This window comes from Pongo pygmaeus, chromosome 9 (assembly GCF_028885625.2).
Source record: "Pongo pygmaeus isolate AG05252 chromosome 9, NHGRI_mPonPyg2-v2.0_pri, whole genome shotgun sequence".
In the NCBI taxonomy this organism is placed as follows: domain Eukaryota; kingdom Metazoa; phylum Chordata; class Mammalia; order Primates; family Hominidae; genus Pongo; species Pongo pygmaeus.
The window spans coordinates 89,728,473-89,753,924 of NC_072382.2; the positions used below are offsets into that span (position 1 = coordinate 89,728,473).

A 25,452-nucleotide genomic window follows, 5' to 3' on the forward strand; every position below is an offset into this window, starting at 1 on the left:
TACATTACATATATTATGTATAATATATATTATACATTACATATATTATTATTATATATTACATATATTATGTATAATATATATTATACATTACATATATACATTACATATATTATGTATAATATATATTATACATTACATATATTATGTATAATATATATTATACATTACATATATTATGTATAATATATATTATACATTACATATATTATGTATAATATATATTATACATTACATATATTATGTATAATATATATTCTACATTACATATATTATGTATAATATATATTCTACATTACGTATGTATAATATATATTCTACATTACGTATGTATAATATATATTCTACATTACGTATGTATACATTATGTATATATTCTACATTACGTATGTATAATATATATTCTACATTACGTAATGTAGAATATATATTCTACATTACGTATGTATAATATATATTCTACATTACGTATGTATAATATATATTCTACATTACGTATGTATACATTATGTATATATTCTACATTACGTATGTATAATATATATTCTACATTACGTATGTATAATATATATTCTACATTACGTATGTATAATATATATTCTACATTACGTATGTATAATATATATTCTACATTACGTATGTAGAATATATATTATACATTACGTATGTATAATATATATTCTACATTACGTATGTACATTACGTATGTATAATATATATTATGTATAATTATATATATTATATATGTAATTTTAAAATTCTTGAAATTTTATTTGATAATTTTATTTGCCATATTGCCACCAGGGGAAACACATTAAGAATGATGGCTAACTTCTCAATGAAATCACAAAATCTGGAAGAAAATGAAATGACATTTTTTAAGAAAAAAATAAGAACAAAGCAAGTGAACAAAAGAAAACCTGCCAATATCAAATGCTATACTCTGTGAAAATAGCTTTTAAAAATAAAAGGTGAAATAAAAATGTTCTAAGAAACATATACACTAATACAACTTCCTGGCAGTAAATCTGTGTATACAAGAAATACTAAAGAAATTTCCCTGGGCTGAAAGAATTATAGATGGGAGCATGGAAGTACAAGAAGGAATGAAGAAGAATAGCCTCAATAAATATAAAACTATTGATCATCTATGACTATAATCATAACACAGTCCTGTGGTATATAGAGTACATATAAAAGTAAACTATATGGCAATTGCAGAAAAAATTCTGAAGGGGTATATAGATTTAAATATTTGCAAGCTTCTTGAATGTGCTAAGAACCAACTTAAAATATTCTGTATTAAACTAATGACTCATTTGGTAATTTCTATTGAAAGCTCCAAATAAATTATACAAAGAGATGAAACAAAAATGTTAAAGGGAATAATAAAAATTATTGATTAATACAAAACAAAGCAGAAAAGACAGAGGAATCAAAGGCTAAATAACAAATTGGACAAAAAGAAAACAAGTAGTAAATGAGAGATACAGTAAGGTAATAAAAAAGCCAAACTTCTGTTTTGGCAATTTTACAATACATATAGCTGACAAAGGACTCATGTCCATACTATATGAGGAATTCTTCCAATAGATATTAAAAAGATAATAAACTCAAAGAAATGTTCAAAAGTCTTGAACAGACACAAAAGAGGATACCAACTTTCCAAAAACATGAAAAGGAGCTTAACTTTGAAATACACCATGAAAAAGCCAATTGAAATCACCGTGTGATAGAACTACACACTCACAGATTGTCAAATACAAAAGAGAAAACCAGGTATTAACAAGGGTGTGGAAAAACTTAAACTCTCATACATGATAGGGAAGAAATGTTCAATTGGCTTTGGACTACATAGGAAACTAGGGTCAAAAGTAGCGGGTAGTGAATATTTGAGTATCTTTTATTGCACTTCATAGTAAGACATAAATCTAAGAATTATTTTCCTTGTATCTTTGAACTATATATTGACTATTATATAACGCAGATCTGATGGTGATTTTTAATCTGTTATATTTAATTTATTTAGCATATTGGCTAAACTCTACACAAATCTGAGTTCAATTTTAAGTTCCAATGTTTAATAGTTATATGACTGGAGGAACTTATTTTGTCTCTCTAAATCATGCTTTTGTTATCTTTAAAATGAGGATAATATTATACATCTCTCATTAAAAAGAATAACAGAGGTAGTACATATAAAGTGTCCATGCCTATGTACCAAATGACATCTGTTGTCAGACAAGATTCGGGGTGGGGGGGACTAAGTGGTGCTTTCCATTACTGCAGTAAAGAACAGATTCTGAGCAGAGAGATCACACCAAGATGCTCACATGAGAGATAGAGAGCTACAGCAGCAAGGTCAAGGGAGGATTTTACAGAATGGTTTCCACAGAAATGATATTTTCATGGAAATCAAGTAAAGTTTTCAAGGCTATATTTAAGCAGGACTTCCAGCAAATAAAGAGTCAGAGAAACAAATAACTATTTTCAAGAGGAGGCATTTCAGACCAAAAAACAATGGGAAGAGAAGAAATTAATAAAGAGGGTGCAGGCCAACTGGAAAAATTCCCTTAAATATGCCGGTTAGTGTTGTCACTAATTCCTCATAAAGAGGAACTAAAGATGAGATCAGAGCTACTGCTTACCTTTCAGAACTCCTTCAGTGAAGCTACACATAGTAATAAGTAGACAAACATAGAATAGACCACAGAAGGACATATGATCCTCAAATCTCAAGAGAGAAAAGAAATCTGCATCATTCTCAAGAACAAAAAACCAAACACTGCATATTCTCACTCATAGGTAGGAACTGAACAATGAGAACACATGGACACAGGAAGGGGAACATCACACTCTGGGGACTGTTGTGGGGTAGGGGGAGGGGTGAGGGATAGCTTTAGGAGATATACCTAATGCTAAATGATGAGTTAATGGGTGCAGCACACCAGCATGGCACATGTATACATATGTAACTAACCTGCACATTGTGCACATGTACCCTAAAACTTAAAGTATAATAATAATAAGAAAATTAAATTTAAAAAAAAGAAATCTCTTTTCTTCAGAAACTAGATAGAACTGTTAAAAGATGAAATTAGCTACAAATTTGAAATTGTGAGCCGTAAGTGACAATGCTATTGTTTCTCACATATTTTGCCATAAAAAATGAAAACAAAGGAAATGAGTAAGCATTTGAGGATTTGGTCAGAGTTAGAAGGATCTTAAGTGGGAGAGAAGCAAACGACCCTCACACTATGTTGCAATGATTTCTGGATTTCATTGACAGGTGTATTATCCCACACTCCAGCATTCCTCCCTTCCTCTTCTACCCAAATAGGAACTGATATGAGATTGTTGGGTCCTTGTTTTATGAAGCAATTACATTTAAAAACAATCACAAACCACCATTGACTATCTCCATCATTTCCCAGAAGAACAAACTGATACCAGAAACATAGGATGAACATGACCTCAGAGGGAGAAATCTTTATGAATAGCTCACTAAATTGTTTCTGTTTTTATCATTTTGTTGCTGGTATGTGACAACCTCTTTGTGGACTAGAATTGGGTAATGGACCAGGATTTCAAGCCCACTGCCCCACTGAATTCTGGTGTTCCAGCACCATGGGTAAAGGCACCTATACCACCAACTAACAAAAACTTATCAGAGCAAGTATTTACTCTAGTAAGATTTTAGATAATTTATTACTATTTATATCATTCAAAAATTTGAACAATGTTTCCTGTTCAATTTGCATTTTCCTCCAATGCAAATGCATATGGGTTTCTTATAACACAATGTAAGGTAAGTCAGTTCCAAAAAAAAATCCTTTATCAACTTTTACAAACTTTAACCTTTGCAGGCACAAATATTTGATAGATAGATGATACAGATATAGATAGATAAAGTATATGCTGGCTCTACCTGGTTATTAGAATCAAGATTCTTTCTGGACATGTTACAAATAATATTAACTCAAGCCCTTATTTTAAACACTTAGTTATCATATCACTTATAATTTTCAATTGCAATTTTTGTTGGCATTACTATCTCCCTTCCAAGATAGTGAACCTTTGAAGGCAGGAACTAGCTTTCTCCATCTTGGTATCCTTACAGCTAAAGCAAAATTTGGTACATTCTTAACCTCTTATAAGTATTTGTTGAATGCTTGAATGAATGGCTCTACATAGGTTACATTTCCTGAAGCATCACAATTTTATATAGCAAATCCCTGGTACTATTTTATGGTTTATTTATGGAAGTAGCAACTCAATCTGTCCTTCAACACTCATTTATTCATTCTTTGTACATATATGAAACCGTTACTATGTGCTTCCACTGTGCTAACTACTCTGGATAATAGAAATGAGCAGAATGTAGTCACTACATTCAAGGATGTCAGAAATAGTTCCATTCTGGAGCTCATGTGATGTTTTTAGCAAAATGCCTTATGGAAATACATTCAATTTTTTGAATGATACAAATAGAAATGATCTAATCACATAAAATATCACTAAATACTTGCTCTGATATGTTTTTCCTAATGAGACTAAAACCTGTTTATCACCATAAGTGGCAATAGCCACTCTACTTATGTAAGAGTCCTCCCTTGTAACATATTACAGCCACTATCCCCATGACATGGTTTATTTAAATTGGAGCCTTAGCCTTATGCATTTTAAATGAAATAATAAATCTGCTTACTATTGCAAGTCTTGTTGTATTTGCTGTTCTCCTGTGGAAACCCTTCCAGTCGGCACTGAAAACGATGCTGCCAAAATTCTTGAAACCAAGGGTTTCGGTGGTTTGTTTCTGGCCGGAGCTTCAGATAATAATCATCAAACCACTTGACATCGGGAGATTGGAGTTTGATTGTGATGCCACCAACAGCTTCTCGCTGATATCCATCTGTCACATCATACCTGTCAGCCCAGCCATCACTGTGGGGAAATAAAAAAACCCTCAGCTTAGAACAGATATCTCCTAAGCAAATGAGTCCATTTGCTTTCCTTTTGACAAGATTAGTCATTAAATGGATACCTCAGGCCACATGATGGTTCTATATTACACCGACGTGATTATTGATATAGAAGCTTGTTAGAATAAAAAGTGCAATAACACCATGGAAACTTTGGGCCTAAGAGTGCTAAAAGGCACTAACCTCACTTACCTTAAACTGCAGAAAATAACCTGGAGATTCTGGCACAATTTTACTGGCTGCAAAATATAGTATATACATGGAAGCTGCATAATATCATCATTCACATTTTTAATGGACATTTAATAGCCAGGTAAAGTTAACTTTAAATACGTTATTTTCTTTGGCTTTATAATAATAATTATAATGATCATAAAATAAGAATCAAAAATATCCTCCAACATACCTAATATTAATTTAATCATCCTGTGACACAACATTTTTGTTCAAATTTTACAAGTGAATAATAGGTTTAAAAAATCATTTGCTGATTATGGTTACTCTATTAAATGTTAATTTGCCAAGCCTCAAACTGAAATATTTGTAGTCCATAGTCCATACACTATTTTCTATCCCATGGAATCTCTAAAATATATTAAAAATGTACATCTGACATCACATTTTATATTAGAGTGCCCAAAAGAACTTCTGAACAATGTGCCATCAAAAGTGGTGAAGGGATCATACTCCTCAATATAACTATCATTCTATGCACTGCTCACTCAAAGTTATTTAGGAATTTTAAGATAAAAGGATTTGAAATCAGAGGGCTCATATTATAATGCTAGAGGAGAGTATAACAGAATAAGAAAAAGTCTTCTACGATGATTTGGAAAATACATGAAACATTGTATTGGAAATAAAAATAAAAGGCATGAAAAGATGTTTGTATACAATTTGGGTACATCCTAGGGCATCTAAGGAAGAAGGAAAGTGACTTGTCCCTCTTCACTGACATTGGTATATACACAGTTTGTGCTGTATGTCTGCTGGAACCCAGTGGTACTGTCTTTCCCTGGAAGAAGTGCAAGTGCTTGTAAAGGAAGTATGGGGAAAGGGAAAATTTGACTAAATTACAAGTAACCTCAAAGAGAGAAGAGAAGGAATATAGAGAGGTTTAAGGGGAAGAAGAGACTAGAGCCTCCTAAATGCAAAGCAGGAAAAAGTGTTAGGAGGTGAGCTGGGGGTAGGGGCAGTGGGTAGTGGGGAAAGGACATGGGAAGAGATTTACACTACCAATCACTGCTTACCTTGGTGATATTCAAATATTTCCATTTAACAGAATGTTAATTTATTTTTACTTTCCTTTCAATGCATTTTTGCCCTTAACATTTTTTTTCTATGCAGAAAGCATGGTCCAATATTTTGCATAAAAAATCAGTGCCAAGAAAGTATTATGTAAGTAATTAATTTAAATTATACAGAAAGCATGCACTTTTTTCAGTATGCTCTGCTGTACCAACTTTGATATAAATATTGATAACTGGAGTTATTCCAAAGGTCATATATTACTCATTAAGATATCATAAGGGCTTGAGATGACTTGAGATATTAGCTAGGGCATCAGTGGGTGGGGAGAAGGGAAAAAATAAACAAAAAGAACACTGTTTATCTCTAAGTCCTCCATGACAAAAAGATATTTCATTAAAAATTACCTATAGTGAAATTTCAAAAACTTTTGTGGCAGATCAAGACAAAAAAAAATAGTAATGTAGTATGTTTTGTCCCAATGTTGAATTTGGTTACTTCACACATTATCTTCCCTCAAGTTTCCCATTTTCAGCTCCAGAAGATTTTATTTAAAGCTGACAAGTTGAAATGAAGTGGGCTTGTTTGCCTCATTTTCTCCTCTGTTTTGGAGGGTTTATTATATCACTGAGATGAGAGTGTGGGTCTCATTGGCACTCGAGGAGCAGCATGGGTGTGTTCCAAATGGGACAGGAAGCTGTTTGTCAAGCAGAGCCCCATTCTCCAAGGAAGTGGGAATTTAAATTGCTCCTTTTGTTAACATTAGCTCGCTCTTATGTAACACTATGATTATGAATATTACATAAGAAATGTAAGATTATAATGGCTCCAATTTACCCTTCACAGTTCATTCATTGAATTTAACAGGGATTGTAAAAAGTTTGTCTTGATAAACTTTTTTGCAGGTGATATTTCCATAAAAGAAAACTGTCAGGATGAGAGTGATAATTTACTCATCTCTCATCATGTACTTTCTCTGTTTTTTTTTTGGTATATATCTTTTCTGTAAGTTTAATAACTTAGAAAAATATGATGTTTTGTTATTAGCCTTATAAGTTAGAATTGTGAGTTTAAAATAATTTTTGTTTCAGATGTTTCCAATTAACAGCACAATATAAATCATAAAGGAGATAGTGTGGAAACAGAAAATCCCAATATCTATGTGACAAAACAGGGTCATTCTATTTAAATTTTTGGATAATATCTGCTATGTTAATCCCAAAAAAGACAACTTAACACTGGCTGAATTAGAGGGTGCTGTATTGACTTTAGCTTATTAAATATTAACATTTTTATATAAATATGCTTTTAAGATTTGCATTAAGATGATAGGGCATCTTTAAGTATGATGCAATAAATTCAGCAGTAAAATGAAATGCTAAGAAAAAACCTTTCTGCCACCTAATGCTTTCTATTACTTTGATAGAGTGGACCTTCAATATTCTTATACTACTTTAATTTTTTGGGTGACATGTATTTTACCAAAGCAAGAAAAAAAAAAGGGATAAAGATAGGGAAGGAAACTAACATTTCTAAAACTCTACCACATTTAAGGCACTTTGCTAGATTTATTATTCATCCATCCATGCAATTTCTCCCTCTTCTCACTGGTGGGCATTTTGCCCAACTCCTCATAATCCATTGTATTCTTTTCAGTTGTTTGGATATACAGTTGATCATCATTATTTACAGATTCTGCATTTACAAATTTAGCTACTTGCTGAAGTTTATTTGCAATACCAGAATCAATATTGGCATTTTTGCAGTCATTCATGGGCATGCAGAGAGTGGTACCCATTTGAGACTACTGAAGTTTATGTCCCCATCTGAGGTTGAAAAAGGTGACTCTCTGCTTTCTTGTTTCAGTTCTCATACTACAAACTTTCAGTATCTATTTAGTGCCATCTTTTGCATGTTCGTATTTTTTTATTGGTGATTTTACTGTTTAACTTGGCCTCCAAGAATAAAGCTGATGTGTTATCTAGTGTTTCTAAGCACAAGATGGCTGTAATATACATAGAAAATACAGTCAGCCCTTCATAACTGTGGGTTCCGTGTTCACAGATTTCATCAATAATTAATTGAAAATATTTGGAAAAAAATAATACAAATAAAAAACAAGACAGTATAATGACTATATGACATGTATATTATATTAGGGATAATAATCTAGAGATGATTTAAAGTATAATGGAGGATGTGTACAGGTTACATGTAAAAACTAAGCTACCTGATATAAGAGACCTGAGCGTCTTTAGATTTTGGTATTGGTGGGGTGAGGGGAGGAAGTGTCCTGGAGCCAATGCTCTGCAAATATCAAGGGACTAGGGATAACTGTATATAGACAATACATATGTTAAATAAGTTGCATGAATAAAGTGCTGTTGCTGCAAGTTCAATGTTAGTGAGTCAACAATATATATTAAATAAGGTGTCTTTAAACAAGAACACACATAAAACAAAGTTATGTTTTGATGAACACATTGTGACTAAAGGCTCACAGCAACCTAAGCTTGTATTTCCTCCAGGAGTAATGGTCATTATTCACTAATTTACTGTTTGCTGCATGTTTATAGAACATTGTTGTGAATGATAAGAATTGGCGGTAATTACATATAGTCTTAATCTGGATGTTGTTTTAGTCAGGTTTGTAGCCTTTCTTTGGCTATGGAAGCAGAATAACTTGGACATTTAAAATAGAAAAAGCATTCTTAACTTACTTAGCTTGGCTTAACTAAAGGAGGATTCTTTACACATATGTACTGGATTCTCAAAACACCTCACTAGCAGATACTTAGATCCTTTAAATATTCCCTGCAGACATCTTAAGAACATTCTAATCTAGAGAGAATTTACTTTCACTTTCTTCCCAAGATTGCATTACCAAAAATATACTCTTTCTCTACAATCTACTCTTCCCCTTTCTCCTTTCAACTCTAATTCCTATGATTTCTCATAACAAGAAACTCATGAAAGCTTAATTTTTCTTTCTTTTCAACAGACAGTTCTTGTTTAAAACAAAATTGACTCTTGAATTACCCTATTTTTTTTCTAGGTCTCTATAACCTTCCTTCTTTTCTTCAACATTTATTAAATATCTACCCATCTTAGACTAAATTATTTTGTCACAATCAATAGTCCCAGTATCTCACTGGTATAGAACAGAGGTTTATTTCAGCCTTTATTTCACTGCAGATGGCCTATAACTCTGTTCTATGTCATCTTCATTTTGAGTTTGAAGTCTAAAAGAATAGTCTGTTTCTGGGACATACCAATCTTGTAGAGCAGGAGTCCCCAAACCCCAGGTTTCAGACCAGTACCTGTCCATGGCCTGTTAGGAACCCGGCTGCACAGTAGGAGGTGAGCCCTGGGTGAGTGAGCATTACCTCCTGAGCTCTGTCACCTGTTATATCTAATGCAGAGGCATGAGATTCTCATAGGATGGTGAATCCTATCATGAACTGTACAAGTGAGGGAGCTAGGTTGTGTGCTCCTTATGAGAGGGAACAATTTCATCCATGAAACCAGTCCCTGGTGCCAAAAACATTGGGGAACGCTGTTGTAGAAGGAAAAACAGATGATAGGGGAATCATACAATGGTTCTTAAGATTCTGCTTAAAAGTGGCACATGTTATTTCTTCTCACGTTTCACTGACTGAACAAATCACATGGCTAAACCTGACCTGAATGGGACAGGCATCCATGATTTTTCCCATAGAGAGGAGCAGTGTATATTTTGAAGAAAATGCAATTGACAGCATCGCTGTGTGTTGAAATTGTATTGAAACTGAGAAAAAACGTGAGTTAAATAGGTTTGAGAGACTCTGCTCCAGCAGTTCACAAGTCTACTGGAGGGATGAGAAAGGAGGACAGATATAAATAAGTGACCACATACAAATGATTATTATGGGCGTGTCCTAAATGCAGTGGGAGAGCAGATCAATAAATAATTGACCAACACTTCTTAGGGAGATAAGAGTTGAACTAAGTTTGAAAAGTGTGGATAATAGAGTGATACCAGCATTTTGAAATATTGTTTTCTATATATTGAAAAAAATTGTTAATCAAGGAATAGTGAATATGGAGCTTTGCAGCTATGTAGGGTGCACAGGTCAGAGAAGTAATGAGAGGGTGAGCTGAAGAGAATCAGTTGTGAGTGTTCTTTTGTGCCATCCTAAAGATTTCCAACTTTGTCATACAGGTAGTGGGGAACCAGTGATGGCTTTTAAAGTGGGAAATGATACAAAGACATGGTGAGAAGTAGATGAACTCTGCTAAAAGCTTACATGACAGATTAGAGCTGTTGGAGATGAAGGTTAGGGAATCAAGTTAGAAAATATGTTGCAATGGTCAAGGAAGCCAATGGAGAATTGAATTAAGGGAGTGGCAGTAAGAATGAAGAGCCCTATTTATAAGGAATCTTAACGTAGAACCTCTAAACTTGTGGGGCATAGAAGGTAAAGGAGCATTTTAATGATTCATGGGAGGAGAATAACAACATTGCATGTAGCTCCATGTCCTAGGCTGGACAGTACAGGAAAAGAACAGGTTTTGTGTGAAAAAGGAAGAAAATGAATATGAGTTGGGATCTGTGATGTTCAGATTTATCTTTATATGATCTCTCACAGTTCTTTTTCTCCTGGATTTCTACATATTCTCTCCACATGCAACTGGTTTGAATGTTAAAAATGCAAGTTAACAATGTTCTTACCTGTGGTTCCAGTATGATATTAACCTACTCTTTTGTATTATTGTATGTATGTTTTTGTTTGCTGTGCAATAGCCGTTGGCACTCAAAAACATGAGAAAAAAATGGTAATTATACATCTGTAAAGATTTATATCTTACACCATTGTATGCTTATACTAAAAGTATTTTAACTTTATAATTATTTCTATCATTCATTATATTAAATTTATGAAATATAAAGCAGACCAATAGTTATAGTTATAAAATAATTATGATAGGATTTAACAACCAATAGGCTGAATATCACAATCTATTTTTGCTAGAATGTGAAACCTCCTGAGTGCTATATGCTAACAGGAATACATAAAAAATAAATCTTGGACAATTATGAAGAAAAAAGTCTAAGGATTATGGAATGTTAGGGCAGCAATGCCAAATAATTTAAAAATCTATCTCCCTTAATGAAATCTAAATCCATAAAATGCAGACAATATAATTTTTTCTTTCTTTCTTCATTTCCTATCAATATATGTTATAAGTTATTGCTATGGAAAACAGAAAAATACACATAGCCCTGAAAATTGCATTGAGTGATCCTTTAGTAACAGTCTCAATGTTTTATTCATTTCAGTTTATTAATTCACTAAACATTTGAATGCCTCCTCTGTGCCAGACACTGGTAGGTTCCAGGCCATACCCTCAAGGAGTCAACAATCCATTAGTCATGACCTGCCTGAATGGGCATTGCCAGCTTCCAGTCCATTGGGTTTTTCTCATTTATCCTTCAAATTAAACATTCCCTTTCCTTTTTACTCAATCTTTCCATAAACAGTAGAAATTGTTAGATTTCCAGTCACTGAATTATCATTTACTGAAAATCACATTCCTTTCTTGCCTCTCTAAGATTATTCTCTGATCACCTCAATTAGTATTCTGGATATTTCCAAGTTCTTAATTCTTACATTTATAATCTCTTGCTTTATTTATATGGAAGACTAATTATATACAATGGGCATGGATTTTCACTAGTTGAACTCTCAAATGGCAACATGGTTATTTATTAATACTACAAGTCCATGGAGGTTTTAGGAAGGCATCCCATGGTCCTACCTGCCATAGGCAAACAACATAAGTACATTCTGTACCCAAAGGAGCAATACCAATCTAAAAATGTTGGAATCTGAATGAATATTCCTAGAAGTTAGTGGTCACTAAACTTGTGTCAGGAAATGTAACTATGTGTAGGGCATGCTAGGGCCACACAGTTATTCTTGCCTACTGAAATCATTAGTTATGCTTATCATGATGAAACTGGTACTGCTGAGACGAACCTCACACATCCTGTTCATCGGAGACATAGAACATTGAATCTTATTCCTTAGATATGTTCATAGTTTCACACTCCTAAGCCTTTGAGTATGGTGTTCCCTCTGCACAGAGTGCTATTCTTTTAACTTCTCACATGTTTTCTGATTTGATAAAATGTAATTCATCAAGCAGACAGATTTAGCTTGAATGCAGCTTATCAAAAAGCTCCTCTGGGCTTAATGGTTCCTTCTGCTCTGCTTCCAAAATACAGTGACATTCATTGCTTTATTCACTGAAAAAGTATTGTGTAACTAATATTCTAAATATGTGGATATAGTTGTGAACAAGGAAGGCAAGATTTCTGCTCTCATAGAGGTAACATGATCCTTTTAGTTTTGCAATTGTCATTGTATTAAAGATAGCTACATTTATTTTTGCTTCCCCAAAGTAGACTACAAATTTTATACTTTGCACATCTTTGTATCCTTACTGCTTATTATAATGCTCAGTACATACCAAATACTCAAGAAATGTTTAATATAACTTGTTTAAAAATTAGGTTTTAAAAGGAAAACTTCAAATAACACAGATTTCTTTTCAGATAACTACATCTACTCATTTGTTAATTGAGAAAACAACACTGTCAAATGTGCCTTATAAATGACTCTGAAAGGCTGAGTTGATTCCCCTGTGCAGAATGGTCCTCTTGTTATCTACCTGATGTTATTAAGGTTAATGAATGTATTCATTAGGCTGCATCTCAGTATTTTTTTTTTTCAAAATCTGTTTGCAACCCACATAATTATTATGGAAACTGCTGTTCTACCCACATGTAATCATCATCCTGCCAAATCTCTTACCAATAGATTTTAACAGATATTTTGGGATTTTAAAAATTCTAATAGTGGGAGTCTACGGACTACTTGGCTGTTTTCACATGATATTGCTCCCTGCACCCCAGGAGGAGTAGGAAGTCTCAAATCTCTATACAGTGGTGAAAATCAAGGAAAAATATTGAGACTCTATTTTATTTTATTTTATTTATTTTTTAGATACAGTCTCACCATGTTGCCCAGGATAGATTCAAATTCCTGGGCTCAGCCTCTGGAGTAGCTAGGACTACAGGCCTTTGCAACTGTGCCTGGCTTTGAAATTTTAAATTAAGTTTCTTATGAATATACCCCAGCCAACACTAATGAATTAATTCCAAAAAGAATCAACATTTAGAATTTTTGAGAAAAAGATAATGTTATCAACTGAAAATCAACTTATTTCTGAGGTGTATGAATCTCAATATTTCTCATTTCAAAGGATTCATAAAAAGTAAGTAGAGGTAGATTGGAAGAGTGATATGAGAACATTCAAAAGAAGGGAAAAAGTCAGGAACTTGAAATTTGCCACCTGTATATCATAAGGTAATTTCCACTGTATGACTTTTTCTAAAGTTCTGCAGGCCTTAGAGATAATTATTAGCCCTAGTTTTTACATCTGAGAAAACTGGAGGATTAACTAGCCTTATAACAGGAAATCTGAGGGATTAAATAACCTACTCAAAACCCCATGGCAAATGTAGAGGGGTTATAAACTCAGATCTTGCTAATTCCAAAACTTCAGCACATTTCATACTTCATAAACCTGCTAAGTAATGACATACAGTAATGACAGCAGAGAACTGTGTCTTGATGAATTTTATTTAAGAGACATGTATTGGAAAACAGGGATCAGATTGTATGTTGAAAATGTGTGGGTAAGATTCTAAAATGGCACCCAAGACCTCTGATCTTTGGGGTATACACACCTCTCTTAGTTACTCTGTCAAACACTCATCTAGATAAGTGCTTCTTTGGAAGGATTTTAAAAATGTATTTTAGGTTCCAAACAAGCTGACTTTAAAATAGGGATACTACCCTCTATGAATCTGATCTAACTAGGTGAGTCCTGGAAGGGACTGGTGATTTCTGCTTAAAAAAAAGATTTATATGAGACGGACTTGACGTGAGAGAGCTGGAGGAGAATCTCCATTGTTGGCTTTCCTGATGGAGGGAGCTACAGGGAAAGGATTGCAGGTGGTCTCTCAGAAATGAGTATGGCCTCCAGCAAACAACCAGCACCAGAATGGAGACTCAAGCCTACACCCACAGACCACCAAATTCAGCCAAAAACTTGAATGTATTTGGAAGCAGATTCTTCCACAAAGCCTCCAAAAAGAAATGCAATTCACCAATACCCTGACTACAGCCTGTCTGACCCTGAGCAGAGAACCCAGTTGCCATACCCAGACTCCTGACATCCAGAAAGTATGAAATAAGACATGCATTTTGCTTTAAGCTGCTAATTTTGTTATAATTTGTTACGCAGCAATATAAAGTTAATACTCACTTCCCAACTCTATTCTGCATTTCTTCAGTTGGAAGGCCAATGCCTGTTAATATTTGAAGAGAGAAAATCTTAGGCGGTCTGACCTAATTCTGGTTGTGGTCAGTATAGACTGACTTACAAAGACGTGGGGATTATAGAAAATAACAGATAGTAAGAGAAACCTATTAGAATAGTTGGAATATCCATCCTGTCTTGATTTTGGTCCTAGGATGACAGGCATTATCTCCTCTGGTTTAATGTCTTGTAGCTCCAGGGATGCTTCCTCGTCATATGCATGCTTTAAAGAGGAGAAGCTGATAAATATCTTTATAAATAGATTGATTATGTTGTGTGTTACCCAATCTTTTGTTTCTCTCATCATATTATAGCCATTTGGAAAAATGCAAAAATTGAGGCTATTGTATAAAATGTGCAACAATTTAGTAAGCAAAATGATCCATTTCAACAGAGAAAACACTTTGAATGAGCTATTGTATCCATAGCTTTATATAACCTTTTCTGTTTTTTCATGAAGTTTCCTTTCTTAGGATGATCTTCCAGTTTTCATGCTATAAACCCTTCTTCCACTGAATTGGACTAATTCCTTCTGTTAAGCTTGTAAACTTTTATCTGTGGGACTGGTGCTTAGAGTTTTCTGTTACATGACTGTGCTAGGATAACACCTTTTCAAAAATATTCCTTCTCTTCTTAATTGCCTCTTTTATGAAGGCCAAACAGCCTCAGAGAGCACAATCAAGGTGATTGCACGGTGCTAAGTGCAATATTAAATCAGTAATTTTTTTATTGAACACCTAAGCAATAAGATAGTCTTCAAGATGATATCAATGAATATAAACCTCACCTCCCAGTTTATTTCTTTTTATATCATAACAGGTCACTAGGGACTTCATAATTTCAAATCTATATTTTCCTCATACTTTCCTCAAACTTCCTGCATTATTTAACATTACTGATTCATTTAGTAAAATCTAACAAGTAACATTATACTTGCTAAGTTCTCTGCAGAGTGCTGCATGTGAGGAATAAAGAGAAGAAAAATTATAATTCCCTTCAAACTTAGAGTCAGGCAAATGAAAAAAATTACTTGAATGATAACTATGATAATGTATGTAGTGTTTTTTTCCTACCAAACATTGTCCTAAGTAATATATGCTTATGCTTATATTCTGCTAAATATTATATATACAGTTGGCCCTCCATATCCCTGGGTTCCACATGTGTAGAATCGATCAACCCAGATAAAACAAATTGGAAGAAAATGGATGGTTGTATCTGTACTGAACATGTATAGACTTTTTTCCCTTGTCATTATTCCCTAAACAATAGAGTATAGCAACTATTCATAGAGCATTTTCTTTTCTTTTTTCTTTTTTTTTTTAAGATAGAATCTCGCTTTGTTGCCCAGGCTGGAATGCAATGGCATGATCTTGGCTCACTGCAACTTCTGCCTCCTGGGTTCAAGCAATTCTCCTGCCTCAGCCTCCTTAGTAGCTGGGACAACGGGTGCGCACCACCACGCCTGGCTAATTTTTGTATTTTTAGTTGTGACGGAGTTTCACCATGTTGGCCAGGCTGGTCTCGAACTCCTGACCTCAGGTGATCCACTTGCCTCGGCTTCCCAAATTGCTGGGATTACAGGTGTGAGCCACAGTGCCCAGCCTCACGTAGCATTTTCATTGTATTAGGTATTATAAGTAATTTAGGGATTATTTAAAGTATACAAGAGTATGTATGTAGGCTAAATGCAAATTCTATATGATAATGATTTGAGCTATTATAAAAGTGACTTGAGCATCCACGAATTTTAGAATCCACAGAGGGTCTTAGAATCAATCCCTCAAAGATACTAAGGAAAGACTCTATGTATGAAACTGAAGTACATAATTTTACATGTTCACATTCCACATGAGGAAACTAGCTTGCAAAGCAGCAAATTGCCCAGGGTCGCACAATATTTAAACCCACTCTATCTAAATCTAGACATTAAAACTGAACTAGAACAATGTGTTAAATGTGATCTTTAATACAAATCTGTGTCCAAAGGTATATACATAAAATGTAGATAGAAGAGATAATTTATTTACACACACACACACACACACACACACACACACACACACACACACACACCCCTCTTGGAATTTCTGTCTTTTTTTTCCTTCTACCTGAATTGTCAAATACAGAACTGCCTTAAACCATTAAACTAATATTCTGATAAAATGTCTATCTCTGTATTGTTCAGTACCCCATCATTGTTAGTAAGAGTCTCTCTAATAACATGGAAAAGACCAATTAGAAGATGCTTAAGAGACCTTGATTTCTGTACATAAACACAGAATGGACTCATTTCCATTCACATTTCACTTTGAGGCAACATGTTTTTCCTGGACAAAATATCCCCACGACACTCAGGGAAACCTATTGTGAACTTCTCACATTTATTTAATATGGTTTCCAAATAAAATTTATAGGTATAGAGGAAGAGTAAATAATCAAAAATTACACTGGGATTCAGATTAAGTTTTAGAAATAATCATTGTACAAGAAGTGACACAAAATTCAAAACCTAAGTTCCTGAAAAATTTAGGTATCATATGCTCAATAGCTAATCCAAGTAGACTTAAATTTTAAGTCACATAATAGAAACTGAACAGCTGCTTCCACATTTGCCTGTGATAGATTAGGCAAGCCCTCCTCTGAAGACAACTAGAAAGGCTGAATAATTTTTTTTAATTTGTTTAAGTTGTCAGAAAGCTATCTAGTCAGCCAGTACTGAGGGGGCCATGATCCTAGAGAGAAAAAAAATGGAATGAGGAAAGACTTTCCCTTTGAAGTATGTGACAATTCATTGAAGTTGAACTCATTGATAAGAAGCTAAGAAGTTGGGACAGAAGCGCCAGGTGAGCTTTGAACATTTTTGAGTTCGGGGCTAATATTACATTTAAAATCCTATCGGCGAATATCTGGGAGGGAAGAGAAGCACAGATATCTGAAGCAGATATTATTTCCTCCCTTGAATCCTTTGCTAATTTGTAGGCATTTGCTGAAAATCTCCGAAGTGCCTAGGAGACTGGACAGATGAGAAGAGCTTTAGGCAGTCATACTGAATTGAAGAAAAAAAGAATTGTAATTGATCATTAGTCCATTTCCTGTTGTTTATAAGAGAATGCCCACAACTGGGTAATTTATAAAGAAAACAGGTTTATTCTACTTTTTATTCGGCAGGCTAAGAATTTCAAGGGCATGCCTCTAGCTTCTGGTGAGGGCTTTTGTGCTGTATCACAAGGTGGAAAAGGAAGTGGACACATGCAAAGAGGGGAAACTTGAGAGGTGTTCTGACTTTATAATCACTCACTCTTCCGGGAACTAATCCATTCCCATGAGAATCAATCGAGTCTCTCAAGAGTGAGAACTCACTCAGGAGGAGAGAGGAGCAACAAGCCATTGATGAGGGATCTGCCCTCATAACCCAAACATCTCCCACTAGGCCCCACCTAACAACATCACAGGGAGGATCAAATTTCAGCCTGAGTTTTATTGAGAACAAACAAACCACTGCAGATAGTAACCACTTTGAGTTTTTATTTGGGATCATTAGAGGTTATATTTTAGTTGTAAAGACAAACTGGAAAGTGATAGGCTCCAACAAAAATGGAAACTGCTTCAAATCCTCTCACTATCAAGCTAGCTTAGAATGGTCTTCCTCTCTTTTAACTGCTATAAACAAGCAACAGCAAATTCTCTCTGGATGAACATACAACCAGATGTAGCCTTAGATTACCTCTACAATTTTTATACATGTTGTCTATCATTTCAGTAGTAAATGGACAGGCATACAAAGCATTAAAGAAAAAGAATAAAATGATTGAAAACCAGGAAAAACAGTCAATGAAATCAGCCCCATCCCAATCATTAGAATCAATAGAGTGAACTTAAATACAAATATGAATAATATATTCAAGAAAATAGATGAAAAGTCAGAGAAGTAAGTTGAAAGCAGTAATTTTTTTAAAAAGAGAAATTTAAGAAACTAAACATTTAAAAATTTAAGAACTCAATGGATGTGTCAGCTTCAGCAGAATAAACACAACCAAAGATGAAGTTTAGAAAACTTAGAGGAATAGAAAATATCCAGACTGAAACATGGAAAAACACAATTTTTGAATATAGAAAAGTATAAAATATGATGAAAACATCTAAGTCAGATAATTAGTTTTCCAGGGGGAGAAGAAAAAAGAGAATAGGGTAGAAATCATATTTGAAGAGATAATGATGGAGTATTTCCAAAACCAAATGTGCAACCAGTATGAAACATACTAAAACACAGATTAATAAGTATGATGAATCCAAGCAAAATGAATATGAAGTAATTCACACCCAGGTTTATCATAGTAAAGCTGCTAAAAATGAAAGGCAAATTTATTGAAAGTAAAATACAGTAAGTGAGAAAAACAAGCACATTAAACCCTCCAAAAGCTAGAGGTCATAGAAAAATAAAAATTTATGGAGAATTGCTTAAAAAAAGTATAGTAGAAAGAAAAAGTTAGGCCAGGCGCAGTGGCTCATGCCTGTAATCCCAGCACTTTGGGAGGCCCATGCAGGCAGATCACAAGGTCAGGAGTTCAAGACCACCCTGGCCAATATGGTGAAATGCCGTCTCTACTAAAAAAAACACAAAATTAGCTGGATGTGGTGGCGGGCGCCTGTAGTCCCAGCTACTCGAGAGTCTAAGACAGGAAAATCGCTTGAACCTGGTAGGTGGAGGCTGCAGTGAGCCGAGATTGCGCTACTGCTCCAGCATGGGCGACAGAGGGAGACTCTATTAAAAAAAAAAAAAAAAAAAAAAGGATAAAAATGTTAAAGTCAAAATTGATTCTTTGAAAAGACTAATAAAACTGATGAACATTTATGAACACTTGGCAACAATGAAAGAAATGAGAAATGCACAAGTTATACACTAAAAAGTAATTGTAAAAGGGCAGCCAAAAAGAATATTGTGGAATATGTTATGGAAATAAATTTGAAAATTTAGATAAAATAGATAAATCCCTACATAAGTATTAAATTATGAAACAGAAACAAACATAAAACAGAATAATTTTATATCTCTTAAATCAGTGGAAGTTTATTTAAAACATCCCCAGAAACACGCACACACACACACATAGTCTGGCCCACCAACTTCACTAACAAATTATTCTATACCTTTAGACGAGAAATAACACCAATACTCAACAATTTTTTTTTTCCAAAAAAAGCAAAGAGGAAAACTTCATTTTATAAGTCCAGAAAAACAGTAATATCTAAATATTAAAATGATTTCAAAATAAAGACAAAATGTAGGCCAAACTCTTATAAATATCAATGAAGAATCTCAAATAACATATTAGGAAACTGTTTCCAGCAATGTATAGAAATGCCAATACTCATTCAAATTTGGTATACCCCAGGAATGAAAAATTATTATTGTTATTATTGTGGTAAAAACAGGTAACAAGAGGTCTGTCTTAAAAATTTTTTCACTGTACAGTACAATATTGTTAACTATGAGCACAATATTGCACAGCAGATAATTAGAACTTATTCATCTTGCAGAACTGAAACTTTGTATTTCTTGAATAGTAGCTCCCCATTTCCTTCATCCCCCCAACCCCTGGCAACCACAATTCAGTTTATACTTTTATCAAGTTGACCATTTTAGTCATCTAAGTTGAATCATGAAGTATTTGTTTTCCTGTGATTGGCAGACATTATGTTATTTCACTTAGCATAATGTTCTCACAGTTTATCCATAGCAAAGTGGTGCAACCACTATGGAAAACAGTATGTAGATTCCTCAAAATATTAAAAATTGAATTGCCATATGATCCAATAATCCTATTTCTGGGTATTTATCCAAAATAATGAAAATCAGGATTTTGAAGAGATATATACACCCTCATGTTCATCGCAGCATTGTTCACAACAATCAAGATGTAGATACACCCTAAATGTTCATTAGTGGATGAATGGATAAAGGAAACGTGGTATATACATATAAAATTATTTTAATTTTCTAAAGCTGGTCAGCTTAATTTACCACATTAACAACATAATGCCGTCAATAAATTAAAGAAAACGTGACAAATTCAACATCATTCTGATAAAATGACCTTGGCAACCTAGCTAAAAAAGATAACTTCCTTAATCTATGCCAGAGTCTTTACAGTGAAGATAACACAACAGTGAAATGTTGAAATATTTCTTCCTGATATCCAGCATAAGTAAAAGATGTCTTCACTCACTACTTTTTCCCAATATTTTATTGAAGGTTCTAGCAAGTTCAATAAGGAAAGAAAAGAAATAAAAAGGAGTAAACTGTCATTAGCCAAGAATAATGTAATAATTTACCTAGAAGATCTGAAATAATCTATAGATATACTACAGATACACTATTACAAATAACAAAGGAATTTAGAAAATTGGTGCATACTAGTTTGGCATACATAAATACATTTAATTTCTATATATCCAAAACAAATACAAATTAAAAATTTAAATATATTACTTAAAAACCACTTAATACAAAGAAATAAACCTAAATAATATGTGCAAGATCTATTCATGCATACAAGAAAAATTATGGGAGATTTTACTTGATAAAGAGTTATACTGTATTCATAAATTGGATGAATGAATAATGTACAGTTAATTCTCTTAAAGTCGATTATAGATGGATTGTAATCTCAATCAATATTCCAGTGAGTTTTCCTTGGTGGGGTTTAGGTGGAGAGGATATTTACAAGTAGATTCTAAAATTTATAGGGAAATGTAAAAGTTCAAAAATAGCCATGATAACCTTAATAAATAACAAAGTTTATTTGGAAAATGTAGCATTAGATATTAAGGTTTTAGAAAATTAGACATAATTTGTAGAACTAGATAAGTAGACCAGTAGAGCAGAGTCCCACATGCATAGAGAGACTTAATTTCTAACAAAGGCAATGCTGCAAAGAAGTAGGAAAAAATGTTCTAATAAAAAAGATTCTAGGTGAATCATATGTCTTTATGAAAAAAGCCTTGATACTTAATCCACACCATTTACAAAAATCAAAATTCAAGATAGATTGTAGACCTAAATTGGAATGATAAAATAATAAATCTTCTAGATAATAACAAAAGGAGATATTTTCACCATAGAATAGGAAAGATTTCTCAAAAAGGGCATAGAAAGAACTATTAAAGTCAAAATTGTTAAAGGTATCTATAATATAACTAATAGCTTATTTTCGTCTAAAGACACCACTAATTGAGTAAAAAGGTAAGCCACAAATTAGGAGAAGATCTTGTAGTGTGTGTGTGTATGTGTGTATGTGTTGTGTATACAGATGACAGATACCAAAATGATAGCTAGATAGGCAAAAAGATAGTCTGAAAATGACTCATATTTAAAGTATATAAATAATTTCTATAATATAAAAATAGAAAATCCTATAGAAAAGTAAGTGGTCAGGAAGCTTGAACACTTCACACCTCACAAAATAGGATTTGAAATAACCAGTGAATGTTTTTAAAGTGGTTAACTTTAATCATTAGGAGAATACAAGCTAAAACCACTATGAATAGCACTACTCACAGACCAAAATGGCAAAAAGTTAAAAACGATCGACATAGTTCAGTATAAAATGAAAAGCAACTGCAATTCTCAATCATTGATTTTAAGAGCATAGGTTGGTACAACTACATTGGAAAACTATTTGGCAATATCTCCTACAACTGAATATAAGCATACAATATAACCCAGCAATTCTGGCCCTAAGTATGTTCCTAACAGAAATGCTATTAAATACATACCAAAATGCATACAGAAGAATGTTCACTGACAGAGCAGGAGCATTGCCATCTTGGACAAACCCCTCATTCTAAAGTTCACCTTAATAAAAAACCATCCAAATCCAAAGAGCATCAGCTTAGTGGTTAAGGTCAGCACGACCATAAACCACAAATAACATCTCCAGCAACAAGAAACATTCCAAAATCCTCCCCAAGCAGAGACATGCTAGATCCTAGATAACCCCAGTCCAGGCCAGAAAGATGTCTGCCCCAAGATAACCTCCCCTTCTCCCAGAGAGATTCCAACCCTGCCATAAACTTCTCCACATACACAAACATTCCAAGCTTGTAATAAGTTTGCTCACCCTAAAACCAATATATACTCTTAGTCTGTAAGAGAAAGTGCTCCTGACCACGATCGTCCAGGAGCACCTCTCAGGTTTTGTCTAAAGTAAACCTGTCTTTAACTGCCAGCTGCATTTAGTGTTTCTTTCCTCTTTGTTCAACTCTTACATTCACAGTAGCACTATTTGAAATAGTCTCATTTTAATAACAACCAAAATGTTCATCACCAGTAGAAAGGATAATGGATTGCAGTTTATTTATATAATACAGTAGTAAACAGCAATGAAAATGAACAAACTACTGTTACATGAAGGAAAATGAGTAATATAATAAACATAATACCAAGTTAAAGAAAATATACGGAAAGGAGAAGATTATACATATTCCACTTACATAAAATTTTGAAGAAGACAATAACCCAGAATATTGGAAGTTAAAACATTGGTTCCTTTTGAAGAGTGTGTTAGACTTGGAATGAGCAAGCTGGAACGTTGGGACCTTGCTCACTGGAGCACTGGTAAAGTTTTATTTCTGGATCTGATTGGTGTTTAAATGGGCTTGTTAATTTCATGCAAATTCAATGTACTACACATCATGGCTTCTGTGCTCTTTTGGTTGTATATTATGATGCGCTAAAATATTTTTATTTAAACAGAAAACTTAAGACTTAACTTCTGATTAGTCAAGAAATTTATAATGCTGACTTCTAAAATTTCAGCAGCAAATTCTACTTAAAGGAGATTCATCATTAATTCATTTCATTCTTAGGAGTCTTCAAATGCTCAGGCGTCTTTAAGACTATCTTGGAGTCCTTGGCCATCACTTTTTTAAAAATCCACTGATATAATGATAAAACCGATTATAGCTAACATTGAGTTATATTATCCATATTTAGGCTTAAATATTGAAATTTGTAATTCTTAGAAAATCCTTTTGGAATCTGAAAATAGTGGACCAAATTCAGTACAGTCCAAGTACATCAACATTTATTAAGCATCTACTATGTTCCAAGCCTAAGTCAAATTTGATGACAAACATATTATATCTGTCCTAAATCATGAAAGACAGAAGAAAGAAAGACTTGAAGAAGGAAAGACTGGTGGAAGACTTGAAGAAAGAAAGACTTGAAGAAGGAAAGACTACAGAAAAGAATAATTTAAATACAATTGAATAATATGTATAACAAAGACCTATACAAAATGAGACACGAGAAATTGGGCCCATGTCTTGAAGAAAAGTTATTTTATTTTTTATAAGTTGATATCTGGTCTCAAATCTAAAGTGTCAAAGAGCTGACAATTGGTGAAATGTACAAAAGTAAGGATAATTTTGAGAAAACTCTCTTGCTGAATACAGCAGAAATATTTTTACTCAAATGTGATAGGAGCAAACACTGTGGTCCAGGAAACAAATGTTCAAAGTAAAATATAAAATTCTAGGCCATATTTATATAATACATAATAATTACAGCAATAATGTTATAAAAAGACATTGCTAATAACTGGAAAAACTGAAAGGTACTAAAAAGTAAAATGGACATGATTGAGACAGAATAAATCAATCAGCAAATACATATTTAAGTGCCTGTTATATGTGAAGCAGTTTATTATATGCTGAGGGTACAGTGGTAATCAAGACAGAGAAGTTACTGTATCGAGTCTTGAAGTTTTTGCAAAATTGTCAGATATAAAAATGGAGATGGCATTTGCAGCACTGCAAATATGAACAAAGGCAAAGAGACATGAATCCACATTTTTTTATGTAGGGAAAATTCCAGCCACTTAATTTTCACAGAAATTTAAAACATGAACATGACACAGTCTAATTTATACTATTTTATAGATGACTCTTCTTTGAAAACGGATTTAAACGTTTTCCATTTTCAGATACTTATTAGGAGGCCATTTCCATAAGTCAGGTGAGAAGTGATGATTTGAAACAAGGAAGTGATTATAGGATAGAAAATAAGGAACTGAAGTAAGAAATACTGTATTTATGAGGCCAAAGAGGCAGGGTTTTGTGACTAATATTCTATGGAGTGTGAGGAAGGAAAACAAATCTAGAATGACACCGAATTTTCTGATTTGAGTGATTAGTAACATTTACTAAAGAGAAATATGTTTCTTGGGGAAGTTTAGTTTTAAACATGTTAACTTTGAAACACTTGTGAAACAATCAAGTGAATGTCACAGATGCAGCTACACATATAATCTGAAATGTAGAGAAGTCTGGCCTGAGATATTTAATTCAGATATTATCAATAAATCTATATTTGGTAGAACTGGTAAAGGGAATGTGATCACCCAATGAGGATGCTGCATGTTACAAGCAATTGAGAAATTCATTTATTATACTTTTTTAGTCTGACAAAATTTCTTTTCTAGTTTGTATTGCCCCCAAATGGTTTAAATGTACTGGCTGTTCATACTTGAATGTCCAGTTAGAGCATAAGTCATATCTCAGAGACAGAAAGAGACAAAAATCTGTTTAGGGAGATGTATTGAGTAGAAAACATGAACCCAGGCTATAAGAGAAGCATAGAGAAACAGGCAGTGCCAAATGTTCATAGTTCAGTATCTGTAATTTCAGATCAGGGGATGTGACACTATTTTGGAAAAAAAAAACATACTGTAGAGTATAATTAGCAAGCATTTCTGTTGTAGGTTGTGTTTGGAACAAGCAGATGTGA

The 25,452-nt window shown here is 33.5% G+C and overlaps 1 protein-coding gene across 4 annotated transcripts in view; it reads right to left on the bottom strand.

Annotated features, from left to right (window-relative positions):
- The window catches only part of GRM5 (glutamate metabotropic receptor 5), a 585,961-nt gene that overhangs the window by 154,536 nt on the left and 405,973 nt on the right, over positions 1-25,452 (bottom strand). For all 4 annotated transcript variants that reach the window (XM_054439378.2, XM_054439376.2, XM_054439380.2 and 1 more), the window contains exon 4: positions 4,709-4,944. In XM_054439378.2, the coding sequence (XP_054295353.2) occupies positions 4,709-4,944 (236 nt within the window). The remainder of the gene's footprint in view (positions 1-4,708; positions 4,945-25,452) is intronic.